This window comes from Engraulis encrasicolus, chromosome 11 (genome assembly GCF_034702125.1).
Source record: "Engraulis encrasicolus isolate BLACKSEA-1 chromosome 11, IST_EnEncr_1.0, whole genome shotgun sequence".
Classification (NCBI taxonomy): Eukaryota; Metazoa; Chordata; class Actinopteri; order Clupeiformes; family Engraulidae; genus Engraulis; species Engraulis encrasicolus.
The window spans coordinates 11,909,838-11,927,337 of NC_085867.1; the positions used below are offsets into that span (position 1 = coordinate 11,909,838).

At 45.8% G+C, this 17,500-nt stretch overlaps 1 protein-coding gene across 3 annotated transcripts in view; it reads right to left on the reverse strand.

The window, feature by feature from the left end:
* The window catches only part of tacc1 (transforming, acidic coiled-coil containing protein 1), a 113,187-nt gene that overhangs the window by 24,916 nt on the left and 70,771 nt on the right, over nucleotides 1–17,500 (reverse strand). For all 3 annotated transcript variants that reach the window (XM_063209871.1, XM_063209870.1, XM_063209869.1), the window contains exon 3: nucleotides 2,280–3,456. In XM_063209871.1, the coding sequence (XP_063065941.1) occupies nucleotides 2,280–3,456 (1,177 nt within the window). The remainder of the gene's footprint in view (nucleotides 1–2,279; nucleotides 3,457–17,500) is intronic.

Sequence of the window (17,500 nt, forward strand, 5' to 3'; positions counted from 1 at the left end):
GACAGACAGACAGACAGACAGACAGACAGACAGACAGACAGACAGACAGACAGACAGACAGACAGACAGACAGACATTTGATGTTAGAAGATACAGACAAGCAGAAAAGTGTGAAAGAGAGAGAGAGAGAGAGGGGGATAAGAGAGGGATATGGAGGAAGAGAGAAAGGAGAAACAGACTGTTATGCTTGCACACAGTAGAAGCAATCTGGAGGAGGAGGAGGAGGTGATGGAGAAGAGCAGAATACAAACAAGGCAGTTAGGCCTATTTGAGGGGCAGCTAGGGACTAGTGGTTGAGGAGATGGGCTTTAGATCAGAGGGTTGTAGGTTCAATTCTCACCCTTCCACTCCCTATCTCACAGTCCATGGCTGAGGTGCCCTTGAGCATGGCACCTAACCCCACACTACTCCAGGGACTGTAACCAATACCCTGTACTTAAAATAACTGTAAGTCGCTTGGGATAAAAGCATCAGCTAACTGTAATGTAATGCAATGTTTCTCCCCAGAAACCTTATACAGATAATCGCTCTCTTGGGGAGATAAATAAAAACTACATGTCATCACAGCACCCCCTCAGAAGACAAAATAAAATTGAAACCTCATCTGAGCAGCTCTACAACTCAAACACTCAATCAACTCCCAAACATTATTGTATCATAACAATTAAAGATTAAAAACATAATAACAACCTCAAGCTTAAGTATTGTTTCACTACTCAAAGACAAATGAAAACTCATTATGAACATTCTTTCAAAAGACCAATTAACACTTGACATCAGGGAATCCACTCAAAAGAGAAAGATATGTTAAACTGAAGTAGTCCACACATCAAGACATCATAAACAAAAGCCTAAGTAAGTAATGCTGCAGCGTTAAAAGCATTTATGCATCCTTAAATGACTCCCATTCTTCACAAAACAAAACAAAACAAAGCAAAACAACCCACTTCATCAAAGCACTTTTCAGAAAAGTAAATACAGACTTTGTCAGGGCATTTTTCAAAAGACCAATAAAAAACAAAAGCGTTTTCAGTGTCACTGTACTGATTATTTCTGTGTTATTCTTCTACAGGCCATGTTTTCGAATGACCAATAAAATGTCAACAATGTCATCTGGGTCACTGGTGATTATCTCTATGCAGGGCTCAGAACTAACATCAGACGACCGGCCAAATGCTGGTAAAATGTCAGTTTGGCAGGTAGAAAAGACCAATGTACAAACGTATAAGCCACTTTGACCCATTAGTTAGTGTGTTTGGCTAGTAAGATTACCGTCTGCTCGACATTTTGGCTGGTCATGAAAAAAGTTCATTGAAAGCCCTGTTTCTATGTATTCCTTTTTCTACAGGCCATGCTGTGCAATAACAAGCGTTGCGTAGGGGGCATATCCACTCCACTATGACGGCATGCTGGAGATATTGGTTAGATATTAGTGTGGACTACTGGTATGTGCGAGATGTAGCACGTGGTTAACAACAAATGAGACTGCATGGCAGATTTGTGAGGTCATTTCACGCAAACACACACAGACACACACACAGACACAAAGACACACACTCTCACAAACACGCACGCACGCACGTAGATACACGCACGCACATGCATGCACACACACACACACACACACACACACACAAACACACACAAGCATGTACGCACATGCATGCATGCTCATGCACGCAGGCACCCACGCACGCACGCACGCACAGCTGAGCTCAGCTCAGTTCAGCTTGGTTACACATATCTCTTCTCTAGATTTAAAAACCTCCACTTAACCCTTTGAGCCCTGGCCTGCATGATCACCACAACAGCAATCGCCCATTTTAGGGACAATAAAGTTGGAAGTGAAGTGAAGTGATCAACAACAACACAATGGATAGAACGACACCACACACCACAGAGGGAAAGCATGCTGATGTGGCAAAACCGGACTAGGCCTACACACAAGACCAGATACTTATACTCACGTGATGCCCTACCGTGACTCCAACGGTGGGGCACTGGGCTGCTACAGTGCGCCGGCGACCCAGCGTCGATTCGGGCCCGGGTCATTTGCCGATGCTTCCCCATCTCTCTCCCCAAAATATTTCCTGTCTCTCTCTACACAGTAAATTCTGCAGTGCTCATTTAACACTTAAAGAGTTCATTTGAGTCCATTTGGACTTAAATGAACTCTGTAAGTGTTGAATTAACACCACAACATTTACTGTGTACTGTCCTGTCACTAATAAAGGCTAAAAGACCAAAAAAAAAGTTTTTAAAAAAAATCTCATACTCACGTAATGATCCTGTCTTTGCCAGGCTTGGGAGACAGCCTGGCTCCCTTCTTCTCCTCCGCCTCCTCTAGGGGGCAGTCTAGTCTCTGTTTGGCCGGCGGGTCGTCTCCACCAGCGCCAGCGCCCCCTAGCGTCTTGGTGGACTTAAACGGGTCCACCGAGTCGTCGAAATTTTCCGGGTCGAAGCTGTAGCCGCCGCCCCGTTTGGGTAGGGTGGGGGAGCTGCTCATCTTAGCGCCGCCCCCGCCGCCAAACGGGTTGAAGTTGGGGTCGTCCCACTGGCTGGGGTCGAAGCTGTACGAGGACTTGGGTAAGGGCATGTCCTCCATGCTCTGGGCCGCTGCTGCTGGGTCGGGGACCGCTGCTGCTGGGGTTGGTTCTGAAGCGGGTAAGTACGTGGTGGCCGTGGGTTCTGCTGCTGCTGGTTCTGTTGCCTTCGCTCGAGGTTTCCGGCTGGAAGGCAGCTTGCTCGTCGGCCTCTTGCCCAGCTTCTTGGGCGGCGGCTTCTTGGGCGGCTCGTCGTCACTCACGCCAAACTCCAATTTGACTGGCAGTGCTGTCTCCTCTGGCGGAGCCGCCGCCACCACCTCTGGCACCCCCGAGGGCTCTGATTGGTTGAGGGTGGTGGCAGAGGGGGGCGGGGAGTTCCGGATCTTGGAGCCGCCACTGGTGAACGGGTTGACGCTGTCATCGAAGGGGGGCGGCGAGTTACTGATCTTGGACCCGCCGCTGGTGAAAGGGTTGACGCTGTCGTCGAACGTGTCCGGGTCGAAACTGTAGCCGCCCTTGGGCAGGGGGGGCTCGTCGTCCACCTCGGACGGGTCCGGGGCGTTGAGGGACGTCTGCATGTCCAGAGACGGGGGTCTGGGTTTGCGGGACTTTGTCTTCGATTTTGGGGAACGCTTGTTGTTGGCGTGTCCGTTACAAAGCTCCTCACTTCTCCCTGTCACAGTACCGCTATCCGGTCCAATAGTCTCTGTGGGTGGTTCCAGCTCTGTGGTAATGTTCTGTGTGGGTTCTGGGGAGGAGGTCACGGGCGGTTCCACCATCGTGGAGCCCGGTGCTGGGTCTGAGAGAGGCTCGTCGCCCTCCTTAGAGTTCTGGTTCTGGTCCAGTGTGGGCTTCTGGGCCTCAGGGGAATGGGTCTGGGTCATCTGGCCCACATCCTCCACTGGAGCATCTGAATGAGAGGAAGAGGAGGAGGAAAACTCTGCATTAGGGCAAAATATTGAATATACTGTATAGCGTCATATCAATAATGCTGTCAAACAATATAACATTTCATAATATGGAGTTGGAACAATATTTTTGTTGTTTGTCTATACTGCCAAAAGGTAGGTTACGGTAAGCGTAATGAATTCCCCTCCTCTTGAGCCATTGCGAGCACAGAGCACACTTGCCACACCACTGGCCCTGCACTCACACTGCTGAAGGGAAGGAAGATTGTAAATTGTTTAGCATAATTATTTGTCTTTAAAAGCAATGTCGTCTAAAAAAATCATGATCTCAATATTGGCTGAAATAATCGTGATATTGTTTTTTCTCATAATTGAGCAGCCCTACTCTGCATTACATGCTGCTCTATGCAATATTTATCACATTTAATGATCGTTAAACATTCATAATGTGGAATTTAGCCGATTAATTCATAGAGTTATTTACTGATTTTGCCAAAGTGGAGCTCTGACTATTGAAGGTGAGGTGGAGGTGGAACAGTGAGAGTAAACAGAATGGAGACCAAGCTTCTATCGACTCTCACTGAGTTGGAATGCTCAGCCAGAAACAATTAATTGCATTAGATTTAGATTTTAGATTTAGACTAAGCACATCTCTTTCAGTCTTCAAGAAGCAAGTAAAGACCCTCCTGTTTCGTGACTATCTACTACAATAATGCTTGAGTTGCCATAGTCCCAGCACAGACTCTTGACATGATGTGTAAGTGTTTGTACTCTACAGTACTTTACTGAGAAAAAAAACTAACCCTTCTCTGAATCTGCACTTGTGCACTTTGTATCTACCAGTGATGTTGGCTATGATTATGTCCTTGATCGTAAGTCGCTTTGGTTATAAATCGTCTGCCAAATGCAATGTAATGTCATGTAATGTAATGTAATGTCATTTAAATGAGTTCAAAAAATGTCAAGAGGTGTTGGGTTGGGCAATATGTCCGGGGAAAATTCTCACACATGTTGCTGAATGCTAATGAAGCACCCAATCCAATCATGCTAAATCAAACGCTCTCACACCCACATTGTGTTGCATGCTGGTCATCACCATCTGTCAGGTCGTCAACCCGGCCAGACCACAACCTGACTAAACCCTGCCGTGCTGTTGCCAGTGAAATCCACTCATCACGTATGATGTCACACCCAATGACAGTAAGCCTACATTACACGTTTGTCACACCACCAAACTGGACTCCCACACTGCAGGCCATGAGGAGAGCAGATGGACTAATCTGCATTACATGGTCCTCTAAAAACACTTTAAAGAGGCACTGTGTCATATTTTTAGTAGTTTATTTACAGAATTCACGCTGCCCAATTACAAATGTCACCGTCTTTTAAAAATGCTTACCACCACCATCAAATTCATGAAGTTCGTGTTTGTCTATTGTGTTCTTGTTTATTGTAATGTCTTTGTAATTGTATCAGATGCACTGAAAATGGCACAGAATAAATTTCCGAAAGGACAAATAAATAATCTATCTATCTATCTATCTATCTATTATCTAATACCTACTCTGGCCACCATCCTACACAGTGAGAATCAGTAAGAATCAGAGCCTAAAATGTGTTACATTACATCACACGCAGCATATGCTTTCAAACAAAGGGCACAGTAAACAATACTGCTTGAGTGATTCTAATCACCCTCCTCTGATGTCATACCACCAAACTTAACTTGTAGAGGGGAAGAGTAATGGCACGGTGCTTCCTTGTCTGGAAAGACAGCAACATCCTTTCCATTGTCTGCAGCCCTTTGCCCTTAGTTTGAAGGCCAAAGCCTCCCTTGAAAGCAAAATGGAGGCAGGAAATGGCATGAGTAAGGATATGTTCGGGATGACGACAATGGTGGTTTAGTTACTCTGTTGTTATTATAGCGGCCCAGACACAACAATGGTGGTTTACGTGTGGAAGGTGCTGGACACATAAAGGAGGGTTCCAGTAGATATTTAACCCGTTAAGACATGGCGTTAGTTTATTACTAAAGGCCCTGTGTTATGTCATAGTAGAGTAATACTATGGTAATTAACCTTTCAATGACTATTACAGCGTGCCTCAGATAATAAGGAGTGCATTAGGGGGCCACAGGAAGGGGTGAGGTAGTGCAGCGTGTCAATGCTCCATGTACATGGGGTCCCAGGTTCGAATCCAGCATGTGTCATTTTCCCAACCTCATCTCATTTCTCTCTCCCACTTACTTCCTGTCAAATGTCAATCGAGGCAATAGAGAATCACTTCATGCAGAATAGTGATGGTTTGCGCAATGTCTAACAAGTGGCACTATGGCCAAAAATGTTTAATTATTGGGCATGATTAAACATTTTTGAGCCCCGACAGCTGTGAATTTCTTTTCATGTCTCTGCCTACAGAAATGTACAGTAGGCTATGTCTCTATGTCTCTTTGTGGACACCAAAACCTCTCGTGAAAATATTTTACATTTAATGTCTGCTCACTCCCAGCAAAAAAAACATGTGACCAGGCAAGGCCCTGTCAGGAATAGATGTCTCTTCTTTCAGTCATATAATCAGAAGATAGTGAGACGATACAAAAGAACAGTTGGCGATACAGTACACACAATTGTTAGAACGGCTATTCAAACTCAATCAAGTCATTTAACGACCTCCAACTTCTTTACATATAGCCAAGAGCACTTCTCGTGGATCCACATGTGACTAGGCTAACGTCACGAGACCACTACACCCACTCACTAATGATATGTACAAAATGTTTATTTGATGGTTGCATAGTGTGCTCTGGTATGAACACAACTGCTGTTCCCTTCATAGAGTGTTGAGTCTACGATGCGAGTGCTATACCTCCTCCCACAATGTTCTCTACTGCAGTGTTTCTCAACCTCTTTTTAGGCGAGGCACCCTCTCAATTCATGAAAAATTTCAAGGCACCCTGAACCAACAGGCCGTAATATGGCATTGCATCCGATACCACACAAGCTTAGAAAAGTAACACATTTTGAGACGTCGCCGTTGCAGCTGACTGGGGCGACCTATGTTTACTTTATTGTGCGTAAATGGCAGATGAAAGATTCCACTGACTAACATCAATTTAGATAAATATGTATTATATTACATCATTTATTTATCAGCCACGTTTCCGCGGCACCCCAGGGTGCCCCGGCACCCCTGTTGAGAAACACTGCTCTACTGTATGTTCAATGTTTACTGTTAAGTGCAACTGTTAAATGTATTAAAAATGGCAGTTCAGCTCCATACAAAACCAGGTGTATAAAATAAAAGTAGTAGTAGTCGTACAGTGTATCTGCCTCATCACGTAGAGTGGAATAACTTGAATGTGTATGAACTATGTAAGATCATGTACTAACTGTTGTAATTACATCAGTAAGACTACTATTTCTAATTTATACACATCTGTACATAGGACACTATATAGGCTGTGAGTTTGTGTTCTGGTTCTCCACATCAGCGAACGTTTTTAAGATTTGCCTTCAGCGTTTGAGCATGACGGTTAAGAGCCTGTTGTGTCTTCAGTTCAGATGCTACACGTGACGCGACGTGATGCGAATACCCAGTCTGGTGGTCGTCATCTTCAGAGAGAGAGAGGCAGCAGCAGCCTGTTGCTAGGTGACAGGAGAAGACTGGTTCTATTTATACACAAGTCTAGCGCTAGCTACGGTTCTTTGGCCAGAATTTCTGTGTGCAAGAGCCTTCAAAAAGCACCTCATACTAATACTTATACCCTGTCTAAATATTTAGGGGCAAATGGCGGCTCAAACGGCCACATATCGGCTTTTGTTATTGCAGCTGACCATGCGATGTTTGGCCTGGCCTACGCGGCTCTGTGTGACTTCATGGAGTGGGATATGGTGTGTATGTCTTATGGGGACAGATAATGTGGAGTGTGTGTATGGATTCTGTGGATTTGGATAAGGTTCTGACACAGACATGTGCGCACACATACACATACACATACACATACACATACACGCGCACGCACACGCACACACACACACACACACACACACACACACACACACACACACACACACACACACACACACACACATGTATGAGATGTGGTATGAGAAGTGGTGTGTGTGTGTCTGGATGCTCAATGGTGTGTGTGAGGTCAATTGTTATGGATTCAACACAGGCACAGACACAGACACACGCACGCACACAAAGTGTGTGGTGGTATGAGCTGTTGGCATGTGTGTCTAGGTGCTGTGCCACACACACACAAGCACACACACACACACACACACACACACACACACACACACACACACACACACACACACACACACACACACACACACACACACACACACACACACACACACACTGGTATGAGCTGTTGGCGTGTGTCTAGGTGCTGTGGCGTGTTCCTGGCAGGACAGAGCTTATAAGTCCCTTGCTGACACGTGTTAAGTGTCCCCACCGTTGCCGGGCGCCAGGGCCGCTGACAGCTTTGGCTGGGCCCAGGACAAAGTCCTCTGAAAGGGCCCTATACCCAGTGCAAACAATGTAATAAGGACCCAATTCTTCCCAATTCTTCCCACTGGGCCCGGGACAAGTGACCCCTGTGTCCCCAGCTCTCACACAGTGTAAATAACATGCCATTGGTATTAGCAGCACGCGGCACACATTCTCACACAGACCTGCAGTGTGGCTCTCTTTCTAGCATGCTCTCTGTGTCTACGTTTCTCTCTTTCTAGCATGCTCTCTGTGTCTACGTTTCTCTCTTTCTAGCATGCTCTCTGTGTCTATGTTTCTCTCTTTCTATCATTCTCAGTCTCTGTTTCTATGCCCCTTATTTCAGCACGCGTCACACATTCTCACACAGACCTGCAGTGTGTCTCTCTTTCTTTCCACCACTCTCTCTGTGTCTCTGTGTGTCTCTCCTTCCATCATTCTCTCTGTGTCTATGTTTCTCTCTTTCCATCATTCTCTTTGTGTCTATGTTTCTTTCTTTCTATCACTCTCTCTATTTCTAGGCCTCTCATTTCTACACGTTATATCACTCTCTCACACAGACTTGCAGTGTGTCTCTCTTTCTACCATGCTCTCTGTGTCTGTTTCTCTCTTTCCATCATTTTCTCTGGGTCTGTGTTTCTCTCTTTCTATCACTCTCTCTATTTCTATGCCCCTTATTTCTACACATCAAGTCACTTTCTCTCTCACAGATCTGCAGTGTGTCTCTCTTTCCATCATTCTCTCTGGGTCTGTGTTTCTCCATTTCTATCACTCTCTCAATTTCTATGCCTCTTATTTCTACAGGTTAAGTCATTACTCTCTCTCACACACACACAGACAGGCAGTGTGTCTCTCTTTCCATCATTCTCTCTGTGTCTACGTTTCCCTTTTTCTATCACTTTCTCCATTTCTATGCCTCTGTGTATATGTTTCTCTCTTTCCACCATTCTCTCTGTGCCTATGTTTCCCTCTTACTATCACTTTCTCTATTTCTATGCCTCTTATATCTACATACTAACGTTCTCACACAGACTTGCAGTGTGTCTCTCTTTCTACCACTCTCTCTGTGTCTATGTTTCTCTCTTTCCATCATTCTCTCTGTGTCCATGTTTCTCTTTTTCCATCATTCTCTCTGTGTCCATGTTTCTCTTTTTCCATCATTCTCTCTGTGTCTGTTTCTGTCTTTCTTTCTATCACTCTCTCAATTTCTATGCCTCTTATTTCTACAGGTTAAGTCACTCTCTCTGTCTAACAGACCTGCAGTGTGTCTCTCTTTCTACCATGCTCTCTGTGTATATGTTTCTCTCTTTCTACCATACTCTCTGTGTATGTGTCTCTCTTCTTTTCATCATTTTCTCTGTGTCTATCTATCTATCTTTCTTTCTTTCTTTCTTTCTAACATTCTCTCTATTTCTATGCCTCCCATAGCAGCATTCGTCAAACATTCTCACACAGATCTGCAGTGTGTCTCTCTTTCCATCATTCTCTCTGTGTCTAAGTTTCCCTCTTTCTATCACTCTCTCTATTTCTATGCCCCTTATTTCTACACATCAAGTCACTTTCTCTGTCTCACAGACCTGCAGTGTGTCTCTCTTTCTACCATTCTCTCTCTCTCCCACTCTTTCCATGTCCCTCTCTTTCTATCTCTACACGTCCCTCTCTTTTTTTGGTTTCTGTTGTTCTTTCAACCCATTAGTGCAGAGACTATGTTATAACCTCACTGTCACCAACATGTGTCTTAATCTGATACTTAACCCATTAGTGCAGAGACTATGTTATAACCTTACTGTCACGGAAATTGTAATGGCTTTGTTGCTAAAGGCTCTCTGGAATGTCATAGCAATGTTGCTATGATGTAGTTGAGTATTTTCAGCAAATAGTGAACAGGCCCGCCGGCGACCCCATCTGCAGTAAGAGGCTAATGTCTCCATTCAAGTTGTCCTTCATTCCCTCTTTCTTTCAATTTCTCCATCTGTCTCTCAGAACTCTCTCCATCTTTCTCTTCATTTCTACTTTTACCGTTACCACTGACTTCTTTCCCTCTTCCCTCCGCACTGTTGCTCGGTCTCTCTCTCGGTCTCTCTCTCTCTCTCTCTCTTTCTGTTTGTCTTTCGGTCTGTGTCTTTTTCCAACCCTCCCTCTTTGCATTCTTCCCTCCTGACAGAGCTCTCTCTCTCTCTCTCTCTCTCTCTCTCTCTCTCTCTCTCTCTCTCTCAACTCTCTCTCCATAATTGCCCCCTCTAAGGTTTAAAGTAAGTGCAGGATACCATCAAGGCTACCTTTTAAAGGTTTGTCAGCAGTTTTGCGGTGAGCCCTTTGCTTATGCTCCCTGCGGTCAGGATATGCTATTCTTTTCAAGGCTATGTTCAGACACAACACAACACACACACGCACACACCACACACCCGCGCACACACACACACAGACAACACACACACACACACACACACACACCCGCACACAGACACTAACACACACGCGCACACACACACACACACACACACACACACACACACACACACACACACCCGCACACAGACAACACACACACACACACACACACACACACACACACACACACACACACACACACACACACACACACACACACGCACACACACACACGCACACACACACACACACACAAACCAAAGCACACACACAAACCAAAGCACACACACTCACTTTAGCCCTTTGAAGTCTATGCTATGTCATGTCACGCATATCCATCATGATCATGAACCCCTCTCAGCTTTGAGATGTTGCTGAATTCTAATGACGACCACATCATTTGGCCTTGGCATGCAAACCCACCACAGCAAGACAAGATAGCTCATCTCCCCCCTGTGTTTACATGACAAAGGCAATGGTTCTGTACCTGTATGTCTAAAATACATACATTGTAGACACACACACGTCTCACAGAGACACAGGCAGACAGACACTTACATTTTAAAAACACACACCAACACCAACACCAACATACACACAGTCTCTCTCTCTCTCAGTCTCTCTATCTCTCTCTCTAACACAGACACAGACACAGACACAGACACAGACACAGACACACAGACACAGACACAGACACAGACACACGCACGCAGGCACACACACACACACACACACACACACACACACACACACACACACACACACACACACACACACACACACACACACACAGAAAGGCAGATAGGCCTTGCATTTACACTACAAAGTCACTATACCTATAACTTTCCTAGGGAGCTTCCGTGACTGCTGCCAACCTGCATGCCAAAAAGCAGGCACCCGGTGTCATGAATATTTTCCATTGGAAGCCAAGCCAGTGCCACCCACGGCCAGCGGCACAGGGCCCAGGGGCACCAACAATTTACAGCCAGTCAGGGGGCACTGCATGACACAGACTTTACATGTAGGCCTATTGTTCATAAAAGGGGCACCCAGGCACGCCGACAGGGAGGGACAAAGGAGTATGCTGTCCCGGGCCCAGGGAGATAGGGGGGGCCATAATTGGGTTCCCCATTAGATTGTATGTATTGGGTAGGGGGGCCCTTTAAGATAATTTTGCCCTGGGCCCAGCAAAAGCTGTCAGCGGCCCTGGGGGCACCTACGAGGTATTAGTGCCCGGGGGCACCACAGTGTCTTGATACGGTCCTGGTGCCACCCACGATCACAGGAACCCAAACATGATGCTCCCACACTAACCAGAGCCCTTAAGGCTAGCAAACACAAGCATGGAAACAAAGGACTGCTGAACTGAATCACTTGCAAATGTCTTTAACGTCAACAAACAGGAGAAACAGGGTGATTCATGCTGGAATGAGTTACGTGTGTGTGTGTGTGTGTGTGTGTGTGTGTGTGTGTGTGTGTGTGTGTGTGTGTGTGTGTGTGTGTGTGTGTGTGTGTGTGTGTGTGTGTGTGTGTGTGTGTGTGTGTGTGTGTCCGTGCGTGCGTGCGTGCCTGCATGTATCCATGTGTCGGTGCTTGCCATGCTTGTGTGTGTGTGTGTGTGTGTGTGTGTGTGTGTGTGTGTGTGTGTGTGTGCGTCTCTGTGTGTGTTATGCTGTCACACTATACTGCGTTCGTGCCTCTTCCAGCCAAAGCTGGCGGCTCATCAGACGGCTCAGATGATGCTTGTTGTGTGTTACGCTGAAATGGTTCCTCCTGTCTGCGGCTGCTTGCAGAGCTTTTGTTCCCCACAGGGGAACGGAGACATACTGCTGCTGTCCCTTCTGTGTGTTACACAATGCCAGAGAAACAGCTGACGACAGCAAAACGCCCCACAGACATGTAACCCAAGCCACAGACCGTGAAGACCAGAATCAAATCGTCATGGTGACTGAACTGAACATGACCTGCATTTTGTCCATGCTAGGCTTGCTTAGTACCCTGGGCTACTACTGTATATACTAATGGGTGCAGAACACGGGGGTTAGAGATGAGGGGAACATCCAGGACTCTGAATTAACACCAGCCAACCGGCAAAATGCTGACGAGATGTCAGTTTGGCTGGTATAGAAAAGACCAACTTACTAGCCACTTTGACCCATTAGTCAGGATGTGAAGAGTTCAGATGCAAAACCCCCTAACTCCATTTCTGAAGACCTGCACTTCTATATTTTTAGAGAACCCCATTGTTGGTTTGGTTTACATTTATGTACTTGATAATACATATAAATAGTTATATTTCATAAATAAAATAAAAAGTATGCAATTTTGATAGATTTGTATTAAATAAAAATGAATTAAGATTATTTTCTGAAAAGGCACTTAGGGGGTTTTGCATCTGAACTCTTCATGTGTTTGGCTAGTAAGATTAAAGACGTTGAAAGAGGTTAATTTAGAGCCCTGTGGACATCCCCCACCACCCCAAATAGGGATAAAATGACTTATTGGAATTTGAAGTAACAAACTAATTTTCAAACCTCACACTCACAATAGAAGTAACTTTTCTGTCCACACTCCTGACATCTGCATCTATGCATACACTAGTAGGTTTTCTTCCTTCATATGTAATAGATTTTATTAAGTTCATTTGTGCATAACATCACACACAGTCTACTCCATTCTATTTTGGCTTGAAATTTGCTAAAATATTCATCAGAAATGTTACAGATACAATACTTTATTATCATCAGCCTTGTGCAAGTTGGAGATTTACTTCCGTGTCCTCACTGACAGAAGACAACACAACACTGAAACCGGAACAGAGGACAGAAAAACACACAACAAACATTGAAAGATGGGAACCGTAGAAGAATGGGAACCGTAGCCCTTTCTTTCTTCATAACAGCAGTCTTGGGAACTGGGAACTGGCACAGTAGACTGCTCCCCTGCCGTGCCTTGCCTTGCGCCTTGCCTTGCCTTGCCTCGCCTCACCTCGCCTCGCCTCGCCTTCCTCTGCCTTGCCTGTCCTCAAATCCCTGGCTACCTGGCAGAGACGCTCAGGGCTGGGCTGGGGGAGAAATAGGGACAGGGCACTTTTGGCCTAAAGGGGCCCCTCATAATTGGCGGCGCAGAATTGATTTCTCGGTGGGCCCTGCACACTCGTGGGCCCCTATTTTCAAAAATGTGAAAAAAAAAAAAAAGGTTTTTTTTTGTAACATTTCTGAAAATAGGGGCCCACAAGGGTGTGGGGCCCACCGGGAAATGCCGGTGTTCTGTAAAGTCCTCCTACATGTCATATAATCCTACAAACCGCCATTGGGCATGCGCAGACCATGAAACGTCAACACCAGCTGATCCTGGGACTGTGCAATATTAGCGGAGAACAGATAAATAGAGTACTTCAATTTACAATTTACACGACAGGTGTGTGTTTATTATCATTATTTGTGTATGAAGTGAAAAAGTAAAAGCCCATTGGGAAACGCCAACTCCCATTGTCATTGTGACACAGCACTCCACAGCACACAAGTGAACACTGCACACTGCACACAACGAAATTGCATTTATGCCTCACCCGTGCAAGGGGGCAGCCCTCAGTGGCGCCCCATGGGGAGCAGTGCGGTGGGACGGTACCATGCTCAGGGTACCTCAGTCATGGAGGAGGATGGGGGAGAGCACTGGTTGATTACTCCCCCCACCAACCTGGCGGGTCGGAGTCGAACCGGCAACCTCTGGGATGCAAGTCTGACGCCCTAACCGCTCACCCATGACTGTATGTGTGTCTTAGAAATTGAAGTGTGACCCTGGCAACTTAGCTAACTTACTCGTTATGCTAGCGGTTTTGCTAGCGCTTTTGCAAAAGTTTAATAAAAAGCCAGGTTTTTGGTAGTACTTGTATCCATGACCATGCAATTTTATTTTCATATCTTTCATCTCGTAAATCTAACACCCTGTTTGGTGTTACTGTTTTGTATTTTACTGTAAACAATATTACGTAGAAAAATATTACAATGTAGGAAAATCTGGCAGAACACCGGCTATGCCAGTCCCGCCCTGCAGACGCCTGCCTAGTGCCTAGTAGCAGAGATTTTTTTAGGAAGGGGAGATAGGACAGAATCGTTAAGTGTCCATAGAAATCAACGGTGAAGATTCGTAACGCAAATATGGCGTCTACCCGCACATCTCCCGCCTTTCTGGTAACAAGAGCCAATGTGCCTGCTGAGCTGCGTTGCCAGTGATCCAATCATCTGGCTGCATCGGCGCACGCGAAATTATGCACATGCTCAGTTGTGAAAAGCCGTTGCTCTCGTGCCATTATGGAACTACTGCGCCTGCGCTCTGTCAAAAAAAACAGTGAGAAAAGTGGCTTAAAAAGCTTTATTTTGACTCGTATGACACAACCAAGTAGTCTAGATTGATCAGTTTTTCACGGTCGTTTCAACCATATGGTTTTCACAACCGCTGGGTTCCCCTCCGTCCTATACTCAGTTTCCCCATTCATTTTTCCCATTGACTCTCAGATCTGGTCTACTTAATCGCGAAATAGCACTCCGAAGGCGTCACCAAGATGGCCGCCACATGTCCCCTCTCAATCTAAACTCTCTCTGCTAGTAGTCCCTGCAGACTGGAGCCAGGGTGGGCAAAGGGCCTAACTGTTGGCAGCCTGAAACTCACACACAGCATACTTACAGGCCAACACACGACACAAACACACACACACGCACACACACACACAAACACACACACACGCACACACACACACATGCCACACACATGCCAGCGCACGCGCGCACGCACGCACGCACACACACACACACGCACGCACGCACGTACGCACGTACGCACACACACACACACACACACACACACACACACACACTTCAGTTCATCTGAAAGGAAGGGGCACGGGGCATGGGGCAGATCCAGCTACAGCAGTGCCACGTAGACACTTCTCGATCCGCTCAGGCCGATTCAGGAAAGATACTTAAGCATTACAATCTGTCAGTCTGCCTCTCTCTCTCTCTCTGTATCTCTCTCTCTCTCTCTCTCTCTCTTTCTCTCTCTCTCTCTCTCTCTCTCTCTCTCTCTCTCTTTCACCCTCTCTCCATCTCTCTTTCTCTCTCTCTCTCTCTCCCTGACATAGTGTAATGGTGTGTCCCAGAGTGTTCTGTGGTTCGTGGTTGGGAAAATAAATTGCGGCTGTAAATTTAAAGGCTGTTTTGGCGTGTGTGGGTGTGTGTGAGAGAGAGACAGACAGCGAGAGAGAGAGAGAGAGAGAGAGAGAGAGAGAGAGAGAGAGAGAGAGAGAGAGAGAGAGAGAGAGAAATAACATGATGGGTCAGGTACTTGAGACAAAAAAGAGCCTGAAAAAGAAGGGACTCGAGACGGGTGAGAAAAAAGCAGGAACACAAAATGAGGACAACACAACGAGATGGGAACGGAGAGATAGAACGAGGGAATGAGAGAAAAAGAGCAAACAAGAATGGAAGAGAGAGAGAGAGGAAAGAGAAAGAAACAGATATGGGGGGAGGAGTGAGTGAACAGCAGATGGAGAAAGATAGAAAAGAAAAAGATAGACAGACATACAAAAAGAAGGGAAAAAGAGGGAGAGAGGTTGGGAAAGAGAAAATGACAGAGAAAGAAAATTCATGAGTAAAGGAAATGAAGAGAAAGGAAAAAGAAGCAGACACAGAGAGACAGAGAGGGGAGTGAGAGAGAGAAAAGCAAGAGAAAGAAAGAAAAGTGAATGGAGCTGTGATCATGTGACCTGAGTCTCCCATGAGTCCTCTGACCTCCCCATTGACGCCTCAAAGCGAAAGGAGCAGCACTTTTGTTCAGGGCCACCACACACACACACACACAGAGGGAGAGATAAAGAGAGAGAGAGAGAGAGAGAGAGAGAGAGAGAGAGAGAGAGAGAGAGAGAGAGAGAGAGAGAGAGAGGCTCCCAGGCTCCCAGGCACCCCCCCCCCCCTCCTGTTCCGAATTCCGAGGCTGATCGAGGCCGTTCCCACACCCGTTGGTGGCCTCTCTCTCTGGATGTCTCTGGGTGTCCCCCCTCATTAAATAACTCACAAACCAATCACAGCACTCAATCACACTTGTCAATGACACCCACAACAAATCAGATTGCAGATGCATTCAGCACAAGAATTGAGCAACCAATCAGAATGCTGAATCGCTAACAATGACATCGCTCAAAACACTCCGCTAACAGCTCAGCAACTGGTCATATAATTCAATCGCCACATTAAGAACTCACAAACAAATCATATCCAATCGCACTGGCTACAATTTGGCCACCAACCAATGCTATTGCTGAATCATCCTGCTAAAAACAACATGACATTGCTCAAACACTCTTAACTCATTGGCTGCCTTAGCCGTCGAATGACGTAATTTCTAATAGTGACGCCCCCTGCCTTCGACGTCGTTCGCCGATAATTGCGTTTTTTTACAGCCACGCCTTGAGGACGGTCTGACCTATGTTGTGTATTAATTTCACGCCTCTAGTCATGTTCTAACTGTTCCTGTAGGTGGCAGAAGTGTCCTTAGGAACAGTCAGGGCAGGGCATTAGCTCACATCAAGAGGAAACGTCAAGACAAAAACATCCCTTTTTACTATTATAATCTCAAAAGTAGCATAGCAAAATCATTTTTGAAAGTAAAGCACCTGTGACAGTAGTCTACTTTCTTGCCCTCTGATTTTAACACAGGTATTCTACTGATTTTAGTGTCAGCCTGACAAAAAAAAAAAACTTCCTCTCATGACCAAAATACACCCCCCTGTTGCCATCTAGCTAGTAGGCATTGTAGCTGACGGTAACTGTAGCAAAATACACCATGTTCAACCAGAGATGATCTGTGTGGCAACCGTTTCATTTTGGATAATGTGATCAGCCTACACAACATCAGGATGATGCGTACAAAAGATCATCTAACAGGAAAATGCACGGGACTAGTGGTCACCCCAGTTGGGAATGTTTGGCTATTGTTTGCTACGCTAGCTAGCTAGCACGAAATCGCTAACAACTTACAACTAAGCCTAAATAAAGGAGCCTTGGTAAGTCAACTATTTTTACTCATTCTACAGTTGCAGTTATGGATCTGTATAGTATGATCAGCTTACTGTATCATCAAAAAGACAGGGGGGTTGCA